The sequence below is a fragment of the Cuculus canorus genome, chromosome 15 (genome assembly GCF_017976375.1).
Source record: "Cuculus canorus isolate bCucCan1 chromosome 15, bCucCan1.pri, whole genome shotgun sequence".
NCBI classification, from domain to species: domain Eukaryota; kingdom Metazoa; phylum Chordata; class Aves; order Cuculiformes; family Cuculidae; genus Cuculus; species Cuculus canorus.
The window spans coordinates 9,259,103-9,271,332 of NC_071415.1; the positions used below are offsets into that span (position 1 = coordinate 9,259,103).

Sequence of the window (12,230 nt, forward strand, 5' to 3'; positions counted from 1 at the left end):
GACTATAGTTTGAATAATGTATGCAACCCAATAACATTTTTATTATCTGAAAGATTAATCTGCACCTGAAACTAAAGTTGCTTTAATGGTTTTACCTGCTTATACCACTGGCATATCAATCCTGAACATTTTGAATGTGTCCTATTGCTTCAACAACCAGATGGTCTCGAGCTGTGTGTCTAGGTGTTATGGAGAGATGGGTATATAAGGATATAGGTGAATGTATTATGGGTATATAAGGATATAGGTGAATGTATTTTCACTTGCTTCCTAAAAATAACCTCTCCAAAATCAGTGTGGGTTAAATATAAATGCGTTCTACATGTGGGTTTTTTTCAGTGCTGGATTAAGCACTGTCAATAACTCCAGCTGGGCATGACATTTTAAGAAGGCTGCATTCTTTTTGTTTATTTTAACTAGTCAATGCAGCAAACTGCAGACTGGGGTGAGCTGAAGCTGCGGTGGAACTGCTTGATCCGTGAAGAATGTTAGACAGCCCTGGGACCACATTAGCCACAGCGAATAATCCCTGCTCCACCACAGGCATCCCGCGAGGTTCTCCACCAGTAGTACCCTGCACTTTCTGCAGCTGCAAAATCTGTGTCTGGGTGGGAAATGACTTAGAAGCAGGGATAAAGGAAGGGAAAACAAGTTTTTGAGTTCTCGAATGTGGTATATGGCTGGGAAAAAAAGTCTGCAAAAGCCTTCACTGAGTTCAGTGCAGAGAAAAGGCTTCTGCTTGCAAGTGGGTTTGCTCAGGGCTGACATCTCCCTGCTCTCAGTACTAACTGGTGTGTGGAAAATAAGCAGGTTGGCTATTAGGGCTTTTACCATCAACCTAATGGAAACAGCTGCTTAGGAAGCTTTTTTAGGAGGATATGAAGGAAATGCTGTGCAATGGCCTGACCCAAGCTGGGGTAGCTGGCAGGAGGTCACTGGAGGACCTACATAAAATGCCTTTGGGAGCGTGTTTTAAAGCTGTTCAAGTTTTCCACTTTTCCCTTTCAGGACTGCAGACTGCAATGGAAGCAGGAGCAGACATGATGTTTCAAGGTTTGTAGACTGCTCTACTTCATGCATTTACTTTGCAGATAAGCTGCTTAAAAGTTCCTCTCTCCACAAAGATTGTGAGATCTCAAAGATTTGGTATTTATTTTACAGCAAGGGATCCATAACCTCTCTGTCTCTCCATCCTGCTGCTTGATGATGGCTGTTGACTGGCCTGCAAGGGAGGAGTTGAGGGTGACAGTCTGTTTTCTGGAGTCATTTGGTGTTGAAGTAACTGAAAATGCCACCTGAGATGATTATGTGAGTCTGGATGCTCAGTCTAGTGCTTTCAGCCCTGTACTGTGAAAAAGCGTGAGGAGATAAGATAACCAAAACCAGGGGTCTCAAAGCAAGTGTACTCATAGCAATATCTTTATTTCGGCTACTTTCCCAAGGAGCTGTGAACAGACGAGGTACAGCAGCAAAGCAGTTTGCCTAACAAGAACTCTTTATGTATTCTTCACACAAATGGCTCCAGATGCACACAAGAAACTTGGGCCTCAGACAAGGAGGAACTGAGGAAAACGACGTTTCTTCTTGCTGCATATACCTTTCAACTGTTCTGACAATATTTTTTTAGGAAAAAAGAAATTGGATCCCCTAAAATATCACTGCTTGCAGTAAAGCACCTTTTTCTTTCCAATTTCTTCTCCACTTCCCAGAAATCGGGGTCCTGTAAGGTGATAGCTTATGAGCAGGGCTTCAAATTCCAGCTTGGGAATGACCACTCAGAAACTACTCAAGACCACTAGATCCTAAGGCAGGGCCCACTATTTTCCTTAAAATGTAAAATACTCAGGTCCCCAGCCATGCTGGATGTCATTGTGTGAGAAGTTTTGCTAGTGATACAGAAGTCTGGCAAAGTTACAGCATGTGGCTACAGCAGTGCTTAAAACTGTGCCTCTGGAAAAGCTTTGCTACATCCATATGCCATTATTCATCTAATTCTAGATTTATGCTCTCAGAAGGCAATATTACCTGCAATGGAACAGAAACATAATTTAGGGTAAGCGCACCGTGCAATACATTGTTCTTATTGCCAGTGCATTCTTGCCCGCCTGAGTGGAGCAGATTTGGTGTTGGTGCTGATGAGGATGGGCTCTTGTTGGCAATTCTGCACACAGCAAATATACCCAAGTTGTGTTGTAGGATTGAATCCTTAACTAGCACCCAGATGACTGGTACTGGAGATAACCCTTAGATATAATTAAAAAGTGTTCTTTAAAGCAAAGGAAAGAGGTTAAGGTTTTGCTACCAGCTTGGCAGACTCTTGGGGATCTATACATATCTTTCTGTGTGCTTCTTCTGCAGGGCAAACAAGGGCTGAAGCCTTCTCAGTACTTGTGTAGCTTGCATCACCTTGAAGCACAGTCACCTCCATCCACATCGGTGTCCTTTGTATGGACACAACCCTGTCAGCAGGCCAGGAGGCCTGTAATCCTTCCAGGTAGAACTAGGCATATGCATTTCTAAGAGGGAAGACACTAACGTATCTACCAAAGCTTTGAGCCTAAAGTAGATGAATGGCTACTCTATGGCTGGCTTGATTAAATAGCCATTAAAGATGATGTAAATATCAGACTCTTCACTGTAGATGGCATTTTCTCGCTCCCTTTTGAACATCCTCACCCAGACCTCCTCTCCTTCCTGCAGATCCAGCATTAGGCTTTGGCTCTGCATAATGCTCCGATCACTGGGCTGGGCATAGAGAATGGCCACCTCTTTCTCATTCTTCATCAAGTGCAGGTAGGTCTCCTTGAAGTTCCAGGTGTGGACGTTGAGGCTGAAGTAGTAGATTCCTGCGACATAGCAGAAGAACTTCCCTGAGAACATGTTGAAGTGCTTGTACAGGTTCACGAACTCGGTGTCAAAAGTGACATGCTGGAAGTAGTCTGAGCTATGAAGGGGTTTTCTCCGACCCACCGAGAAAGCAGCGTAGAGCTGCTTGCAGGAATGCCCTTGAGGGCCAGGCTGGCCTTTCTGGCCTTTCTGTCCGTTCAAGCCACGCAGCCCTCTTTCTCCTTCCTTCCCAACTGCTCCAGGGTACCCTTTCTCTCCCATTTCACCCTTCTCACCTGTAAGTGTAAAGAAAAACTTTGTCAAACACGAACATGCAAAGCCCAAGCAGACACATGACACATCCTTGCTGGACACAACCTGGAAAGAAGCTGCTAAAACAGCTTTCCCAGCACAGATACCTGGCAGCGTTGGTCAGACACCAGCACCCTTCCAATCCTCAGAAGGGTAAAAATGCCAGTGAAAGGGTGGCCCCACTGAGATTGTGGTGCCAGTGATTAATGTCCAATAATGGAATTCCATGACCTGACCAGACTGGTTACAGGAATCCAGTACTCATGAACCCAGCCCTTTAGTGCACAGGTTTGGGCAAGAAAAGTTACCAAGATCTGATTTGGGCCTGGGAGACACCGTTGGGTTTGTCTGATTATCACAGTAGTCAGCTTTACCCACCTTTGAGGATGGTGATATCTATGGTGGGCTGGACTTTGGGTACTGAATAGGCCGGGTCGCTGCTCATCCTTGTGTACCGCGAGGAGATGATGGAGATGGGCTGCTCTGAAGGCCCGCAGCATCGCACGCACGAGAGGCGCCGTCTAGGCAGACCCTTTTCCATCACAGCCCCGACATTCGCAGTGGACACCAAGAGCAGGAGAAACACAGCTCTCATCTTCGGCAGAGCCAGCTGGACCAAGCAAAGGAGCAGGAATGATTAACATGGTGATTCAAATCAGGGCTTCTCGTGGACCATCTGTTAATGTTACTGCAAGGTGCATTTCTTCTGATTAATTTTTAACTTATCTTGTGGTGGCACAGGGAGACTCCAGGCAGGAACACTGCTCCACTGCACACTGTTTACAAGCGATGGAAAAGGCAATCCCAATCTCGTTACCTACAGTTGAAGTATCTGACAAGAGACACCAGGTAAACAAAGGAACAAACCCCAAACCGAAACAAAACCTGCTGAGGTTGGAAGCTAAGGCTGTGATGCTTAAAGCTGTCAGAGCAAGCTCTGCTCAAGGCACACTCGCTGCCTGTCTGCTGTTGGAACAGCCCTTGCAAAAGGTGCTGGGTAAAAGACACACGGAGTTCTTCTGGAGACTCTTTCTTGCATTGCCATTCTGAAAAATTCAAAATCAAATGCAGAAAGTGAAACTTTATTTAACTGTAGAGCCTAAACCTGTTTTTTTTTCCTTTTTTTACAGGAAAAACCTGAAGGAAAATGAAACTAAAAGACATCAAAAACATTTGTCTCTTTAGATGGTCTCTCTTAGACTCTTGTTGTTAACCTCTTTGACGTTAGCCTTTTTGTTGTTAACTACAAAGCCAAGTAGTTTGTGGCTTTGACCTTATCCATGTGCTGTTCCCAGCAGAATTTCTGTGTACGCTTTTCATTTTTATTTTCCAATGCACAGAATGTAAATTCAAATAAGCTGCAACAAACAGACTGAACTGGGATTTGCTCTGCACAAACACCAGTTTTCGAGATCATCTATTACATTTTCATCTGCTGCTGGCAAGCTCCCAAGGCCGTGGATGCTAGGTGAAATGAGCAGAGGGAAAATGTTTCAGGTGGTTCAAAGGAGGAGAGCTTTCTTTCACTCCCTATCAGCTTCCCTCCTAGGGAGGGATTGGGGCCAGGGATAGGCAACTGCCTCCTCCTGCCGTGTATAATTAGCATCATTCTACTGATTGCAGTGATGCTTCATACAAGACACATTTTGGACTGCTGCGTTTTTGGACCTCATCCTAAGTCCAATTAGTTGGATGGACTCTTGTTGACCTCAGGCTGGGAACAGAATTTACAGCTTCTCCTCTACCAATTTTAATTCCTGGAATGGTTGGGGAAGGTCATATCAAGATGTCTTGGCTTTCAAAAACAGCTCAATGAACGCTCGAGTCTCATCTTGGAGCTCTACAAAGGTTTCACCAGTCACAAAACAGAGCAGTTGAGAAAATGTAGGGGGGAAAAAGAGTGTCAGTCCAAGGCAACATACTTGGATTGTACCAGTATTCTTGGGAGGTACTTTCTTCTAGTTCTTACCTGCTCCAAAAGAATTGTTATTCACACCATTTATTACTTGATGTAATCCAACTCTCAGGAAACCCAATGAATAATTATACTCAGCAACATAATAACTCTCCTTCCAACAGCAATGAAAGATCTTTCATCAAAGCTGTCATAACTTGAAATGATCTTTCTGTTCATAAGTGTACCTCATTCTAGGCACAAGTCTGAGAAGGGATTAATACTCCTTTTATATCAGTGTTCAGGGCCTGAACTTGATTTTCTTTAAGTCTATTTTTAATTTTCATTCAATTAAGCCATCTTTGCACTGCCAAGCAGGAACAGAAATGCAGTGCAAGTCTAAATGGACAACAGGTCCTAAATAACCAGCCCATGCGTGACCAGAAAGGAAAGTTTGCACTGCAGAGACCATTTGGGGTCTCCTCTGTGGTGGCTAAAGTTTGTGCATATACATTGTGGTCTAAAGAAGACTACGTGTTTACTCGAAGTCCCAGGTAACCATGGCTATTATATCCTCTTTTGGCTAAAAGTCATTTAGCCATTCTTATGTAGTCAATAACCTGGGGATTAAGTGTAGGGCAATCGGTTACATTATCAGAACATTAAAATCAGAGAACGTAATTGCTTATAATACCTTCATGAAGGAGAAAGAGCATTCATTAAGAGAAGCGTTCATAATGGATGGAAAGGAAAAGATTCATAAATACAAAGAAATTACTTTACAGTTTTATAGGCCATTACTTTCCTGAAGATGAATGACTTTCTTATTTTTAGAAGTGACTTGAGGAAAAAGAAGTCTGGGTGAAAAATCAGTGTTCAGGTTGTACACATTTCACATTACTGTAATCCGAGCACCCGTTGTAGAAATCGATGGCCACTTGCATGATTCATGAAGAACAATTACTTAAGTTATTGGCTAAAATTGCTTTTGGGAAAAAAAAAATGAAGCAAATGATGCAACAATCCAGATACTTCAGAGCATCCCAGAGCTGACACCCCCACACTGTATTTTCTTTCAAAAACCTGGTGAAGTTAGTTCAGTAAAGTGGCAGAAACATGTTTGGTTGCAATCATAGAATCATAGCATAGTTTGGGCTGGAAGAGACCTCAAAGCCCCCAAAGTTCCACTCCCTGCCATGGGCAGGGCCACCTCCCACTGGATCAGGGGCTCCAAGCCCCATCCAACCTGGCCTGGAACACCTCCAGGGATGGGGCAGCCACCACTGCTCTGGGCAACCTGGGCCAGGGCCTCCCCACCCTCACAGCAAAACATTTCTTCCTGACATCTCATCTCAATCTCCCCTCTTTCAGTATAAAACCACTCCCCCTCGTCTATCCCTGCACTCCCTGATCAAGAGCCCCTCATGCCCCTTTCAGTACTGGAAGCTGGATGGTGAATTCTGGATGATGTTGGATTCTGTTTGGAAGTTGTCCAGCCCAAAGCTGGAGATCAGGAGAAGAAAAACCTCAAACCAGAGAAATCAAACATGCAAGAGAACAGGAAACAATCCTGGGAAGGATTTCCTTGTAACAAATCATGATAATCTGGAGGAAAGAACGATTTCAGCCAAATTTCAGAGGAAAATACATGATTAAATAATGTATTTTTGCTCTGCACTGACCTTGGAATTACCCTGACTTAAAACTTTTTATTTCCACATTTTTTTACCTGCTACGAACAACCTGCATCAAAAGTGCTGGTATTCCAGTGACACCCGGAATTCCTGGTACGCAGAAAAAGCCAAATTCCTCCCATGCATAGCTTTAAAATCATAGAAGGCTTTGGGTTAGAACTATAAACCTTTGTAGGGGAGGGTAGAAACCATTAGTTCCAGTTCAGGGAGTTAAATGATGTGATGCTTTCTTCTTGTGTGCAACTTCTTACTTCTAAATATATTTTCTTGACACTATCACAGTGGGATGGAGCACCTTGATTGGTTTTTTTTTGCTTCACAATAGAGTTTAATCTTACAGCTTAAGGTACACCGCTTATGTATGAGGCGCATTCGCTCATGAAAAACTTTGTAATGATTCTGTGTACCTGAAGACTTTTAACACTTCGATGTAAAGTAACACATCCGGGTAATAAAAATGATAAGAAGACCCCATAATATCTGTAAAAATATTAATAGCTTTATTTCTCTGCACACAGAGGAAATAAAGCAATATGGCAAAGCGAGTCAGCCTGGAGGCTGGACCAAAAGGTTTTCCATGTGATTAACAGCGTGGAGTTTGCAACCTGAACCCTTGGCTGAACCTTGTCTGATCCATTGGCACCGCAAGCACCCCCTGTGGGATGTGTAGGTCATGTCAAAGGTAAAGATCTGCATTAACCTACCACAGCCCGTGTTTTCACTGCGTGCAGTGGAATTATGTCGTTATCTTGCTGGTTTGCTCAAAGAATAAATCCCACTAATAGCTGTGCTGAGGTTACCGGCTGTGATAGTGAGAGTTCACGAGGCAGAAATTGCTTTTGGATCCCTGAACTGTGCTTTAAATTCCTGCTAACGTTTCCTTTCCTCTTATTCCTAGGGCTTCACTCAGAAAAGCAATCTACGACTATCTTTGCTTTAAATTCACGGTGCACGAGACAACAGCAGCCACTGCCCATTTTAATTAGTGCTCATTATTTCCAATCTTGATTGGAAACCCAAGAGAGCAGTTAAGACTAAACCCACTTTTGGACCACAGCAATGGAAAACACAAGGATGTGTCAGCCACGAACCTCAGCATCGTTCCAGTGATGGAAAATATTCCAATTCAGCTTTTTTACCTTTTGTCTTCTTTCAGGCTTTGACCTCCTTACTGCTCCAAAGCTCCTTGCATCGCCAGCAGCAGGAAATGAAGCATCATTAAGGTTTGTCAGGATACTGGACTTCCTCTTGGAAATAATTTTTTCGGGATCTTTTTTTACTTTCTTCCCCAGGAGGATCTGAAGTTTCTTCATGAGCTACTTCTTGTAGAATGGATAAAAAACACTGAAGGAACTTGTGCAAAGCTTTGAGAGCTCAGCGGCTCCTCTGCCCTCAGTGCCAGAGCTGAGCATGGGGTGCTTCCTCTCTGACATGATGCTGCAGAGATGCTCTGCTCGAGCTGAGCATCAGAAGCCGGTCTGCAGCCACGAAGTGATTTGAGGGCTTGCAGACAAGAATATTTGGATCCTGAAATGCAGCGCAGTTTAAAAATTTCCACTGTCTCTAGTCATTTGCAGATGACCAAGGTTAACGCCCTCTTTTCTGCTGTGTGTGTACAACACACTGGGGTGAAGCAGAAGAGGGGCTGGGAGTGCTGCTATGGGCAGCTGGGTCGGTTTGAGCCCTGTGAGTTGTGAGTGGGGTGGAGATGGAAGCAAAGCAAAGATCTGGCCATGGAGAGGTGTTAGCTCTATCCATGTCTTTAACCGCGTGGGTAAACGTTTGGTCAGTGAGTTTATAGCTTCATTTCTAATTATGTGGTTTGGTTTTTCTTTTCTGGTGCTGGTTTAAACTGTGCCTATTTCCAGCGTGGGTGAATAGCCCAGTTTCTTCTGTCCTGGAGGAGCTGTGAAACAACTTCACCCCTCAGTTTGTGTGGTCACATGTGCTCTCTGCAGCTGCTATTTTACCTGTCAGGCATGGGAAGAGATGATGATCCAAAGCAAACATCCCTTCCTCTTATCTGCACACACTCAGACCTGGAGGCTTGTATGGGTTTAGTGCATTCCACTGCAGATACTCTACGAGGAGAAACATCTCCTGCCACTGCCCATTTTAATTAGTGACAAATCTTGATTCCAAGACCCAAGGAAATGGTCCCTTGCACCTCGGCACCTGCATCTTCCCAGAGTGCCGCCTTTTCTGCTCTGCTGCAGGGGCTGTTATCATTCTTAGCTCAGCACAGACAAGGAGCATAAGGATGTTTGCTGGTTCCTAAAGAAACAATTCTTCATGGAAAAAAAAATTCATGGCAAGGGTCAATGGGCACTGGCAGAGGCTGCCCAGGAGGTGGTTGAGTCCCCTTCCCTGGCGGTGTTTAAGGGACGGGTGGATGAGTTGCTGAGTGGCATGGTTTAGAGAGTGTTAGGAATGGTTGGACTCGATGACCCAATGGGTCCCCTCCAACCTAGCTATTCTGATTCTAATTCCTCTTTCTCTCTTTCTCCTCATCCCTGCCTGCACCTCCAATGCCAGGAACATGCCTGCGATGTCCTGGAAGTGTCCCTGCTCTGGACAGGGTGGCTCCTTGAAAGCAGTCCCATCTCCATAGCAATCCCAGGCAGTGATTCAGCCGGGCGCTGCTGAGGCTGAAGACAACTTACAGAAAGTCCTTCCCAGGGCAGCTTTTCCAACAGAGCAAATCACCCCAATGAAGTGGATAGCACCCAACTCTCCTTCTCCCCTTCCCAGCAGAAAGGCAGCTTGCCCATGGCTTGTTACTGCTGACTCAGTTGTGCCGGGAACTCAGCTTTCTCTGTGCCGAAATAAAGCAGGCAGAGGTGTCCCTGCAGCTGGTCCCATGGGATGCTGTCCTGGCTGGGTGGGTGGGAGCCACCAGAGCTGCTGCTGGCAGCACCAGAACCACCCCATAACTGCTATAAACCCCTGCTTACGGCTCAGGAATAAGCAGAGCATTTCAAACAGCTGCGGTTCTCCAGCTATGCCGGAGAAGCAGAGTCCTCTGAAAGTTTCCACATCTGCGGAGGATGCCAGGAAACAACTTTTCCTGCCTGGGCTCCCGTGGCAATAGGGGAGGCTGCATCAGATGGGAGCCACACAGGATGGGGCACTGTCCCCGTCCAACTGCTCAGCCACTGCTGAGAGCAAAATCAGACCAGAAGGAAACATTGTTCTGGAGTGCTACGGGCGGTTAATGAAACAAAGAGTGTTAATAGGAACAAATTAAACCCAGCTCAGCAATAACCTGGCCTCGCACTTGTTTTGTTTACTGCAGTGAAGCAGAAAAAGTGAGATGAAGCAGCGCAGGCATAGACCACCTCTCTGTGGCTCACCCAAGCAACCTGCTTCTGCAGGGTGGAAAGACTTTGTTCCCTATAGCAATAATATTTATTTCCCCCAACTTATTCAGATCCATCTAACTTACCTTGAGACTCAGAACCTGTCTCTTACTTTCCTTGCAGTTGCTTAGCAGGATGCATAATATGAAAGCTGCTGTTCATTCAGGTTTTTCAGTTCTTGGTGGCGGCTGCAGCTTCTTAGCGTGAGTCCAAATGAAACACTGAAAGTCAGTCCTGCTCCTTATGAAACCCAGCAGCTGGGTTGCTTGCAAAAGCAAGGTTTTTTCTTGTTACTTTCCTTGTATCCACTCATGCTGGGTTCCTGTGCTTTTGTCCTGCTGTCGTTTCCTTAGGACTCGCAGCCAGTCTGTTGGGTTGCACGATGCCTCTCCGAGATGGAAATGAAGACCAAAAATATTGTGAATAAAATCAAAAAAATACCAAAAACCACAGACCCAAAACCACATCCAGTGCTCCAGCCAAGAAAGAAAGTGCTGCAATCACATGGAAATAATTTTTCTTTGAGAGATTTCAGCATCTTTTTAGGCAAGAGAAAGGACAAAAATAATCCCAAACCCATAATAAAAACTCTGGCTTTTGTGCATGAGCTGCAGAAGTGGCAAAGCTTCCTGGAGGGGTGCAGCAGTGATGCTGGGGAAGGTGTAGGTGCATGGCCAGGTGCCAGTGCTAAGGGAAGGGAGAGAAGACATCACCCCCATGGTTCCATGTGCCACCCTGCTGAAAACTAAAGCAGGATCTCTTTGCTTCTGTGTGAGTGGAATTGGAGCCAGTCTCAGGAAGGTGATGTGCAGCAGCAGTGTGGTATTTTTCCTCCTTACTTCACAGGTTTAGGGCACAACGCCTTGTGTCACACCATCGATGGCAGAATGCAATGAGCATTAGCATCCTATGAATGAGAAAGCAAGGGGAAATAAAAACTTCCTCAACGTATGTTTGCAGTCTTCTCCCCTAACCACCTATTTGCTGGTGCTCTGGTTTGCACCAGCTTTTCCATGACACCCAGGAATGGCTGGGCAGCAAATTGCCACTCTTTCACATGATTGGGACTGTATTACTCACTCCTCTAACTGCAGTGATTGCGGTCAGGGTGCCAGGAGGGGAGGTGTAGAGACTATCTCCAAAGGAAGCTGAGCACAAAGCATCCTTGGAGAAGCAGTCCAGCCCCATCCGGCCCAGGCTGGCCCATCTGCAGGGGAGCACACGGTGGTCCTGGCCACATGAGTCCCTGAGGAAGGCTGGTGGCTGCCGTGGTCCCATCCCTCCTGGCAGCAATGAAGCTGTTGAACCCAGCACAGCACAGCACACTGCTGCGTGCCCACAGGGTCACCACTTACCCTGTGAGAGAGACAGTGTGGGATGGAGCACAGACTACTCTCATCCAAGGAACTGCTGAGATGAAGTCACTGGCGACAGCAAGGAGCAGACGCGGGAGTCCAGAGTGTGTTGAACACCGCTCTGCTGCTGTGCTGAGAGGCTGTGTTGGCAAGGATAGACCAGGCGAAGCATAGAGGTTTGCTGCTGTCCTGGCATGAACCTAAGCAGCATCCAACTCTCCATGAGTCACCCTCCAGTGCTGGGTTCCTTCAGCTCAGCCTTCCTGGAGTGTCCCAGTGCCCATCTCCATCCCCTCCCACAACGGCAGTGGTCTTCATCCCAGCCCTGCATGGACTGACAGGAGCAGACTGCGTTGGGCAGAAGCCACATGGAAATGGGGACAGGGAGCCCCAGGCAGCAAGGGGGAAAATTCAGCTGCAGCATTTCCAGAGCTGCCAGGAAAGGAAAAACCTTACTCGTGCTTTTTTTTGGAGGGACCTCAAACAGTCTCTAAGAAAAGAAATTACTTTTTTTCACAAATGCCAACTAAACTCCTTTCCTGTCATCTTCTCTGTTCCAAAGTAAACACCTTTACTTTGTGTAATTTTGTGTATTTTTGTGTAATCTTTTCTCATCCATCGTGTTCTCCATGTGCCTTGCTTCATCTCCCTGCTCTCCTCCTGGTGGTGGTTGGTACCTTTCATGGAAGGGAGAGGTTCTTCTGTGTCCCCCGCATCAGTGCCTCCAAAGCCACCCTAATGGAGTTGCTGCACTCGTTTATTTGGTCCCACAAACCACTTGCACTCCAGA

At 45.8% G+C, this 12,230-nt stretch overlaps 1 protein-coding gene across 2 annotated transcripts; it reads right to left on the bottom strand.

Annotated features, from left to right (window-relative positions):
• Positions 1–1,432: 1,432 nt before the first annotated feature.
• C1QTNF8 (C1q and TNF related 8) lies at positions 1,433–10,807 on the bottom strand. Of its 2 annotated transcripts, none has more exons than XM_009562211.2 (3): positions 10,172–10,807; positions 3,517–3,748; positions 1,433–3,122 (listed from the first exon to the last, which is right to left on the bottom strand). In XM_009562211.2, the coding sequence occupies exons 2-3, from the start codon at positions 3,731–3,733 to the stop codon at positions 2,575–2,577; spliced, it is 765 nt and encodes a 254-aa protein (XP_009560506.2). In that variant the 5' UTR covers positions 3,734–3,748; positions 10,172–10,807; the 3' UTR covers positions 1,433–2,574. The 2 variants fall into 2 exon arrangements, with proteins under 2 accessions (XP_009560506.2, XP_053936652.1); XM_054080677.1 differs by lacking the exon at positions 10,172–10,807 and adding an exon at positions 7,866–8,313.
• Positions 10,808–12,230: the final 1,423 nt, after the last annotated feature.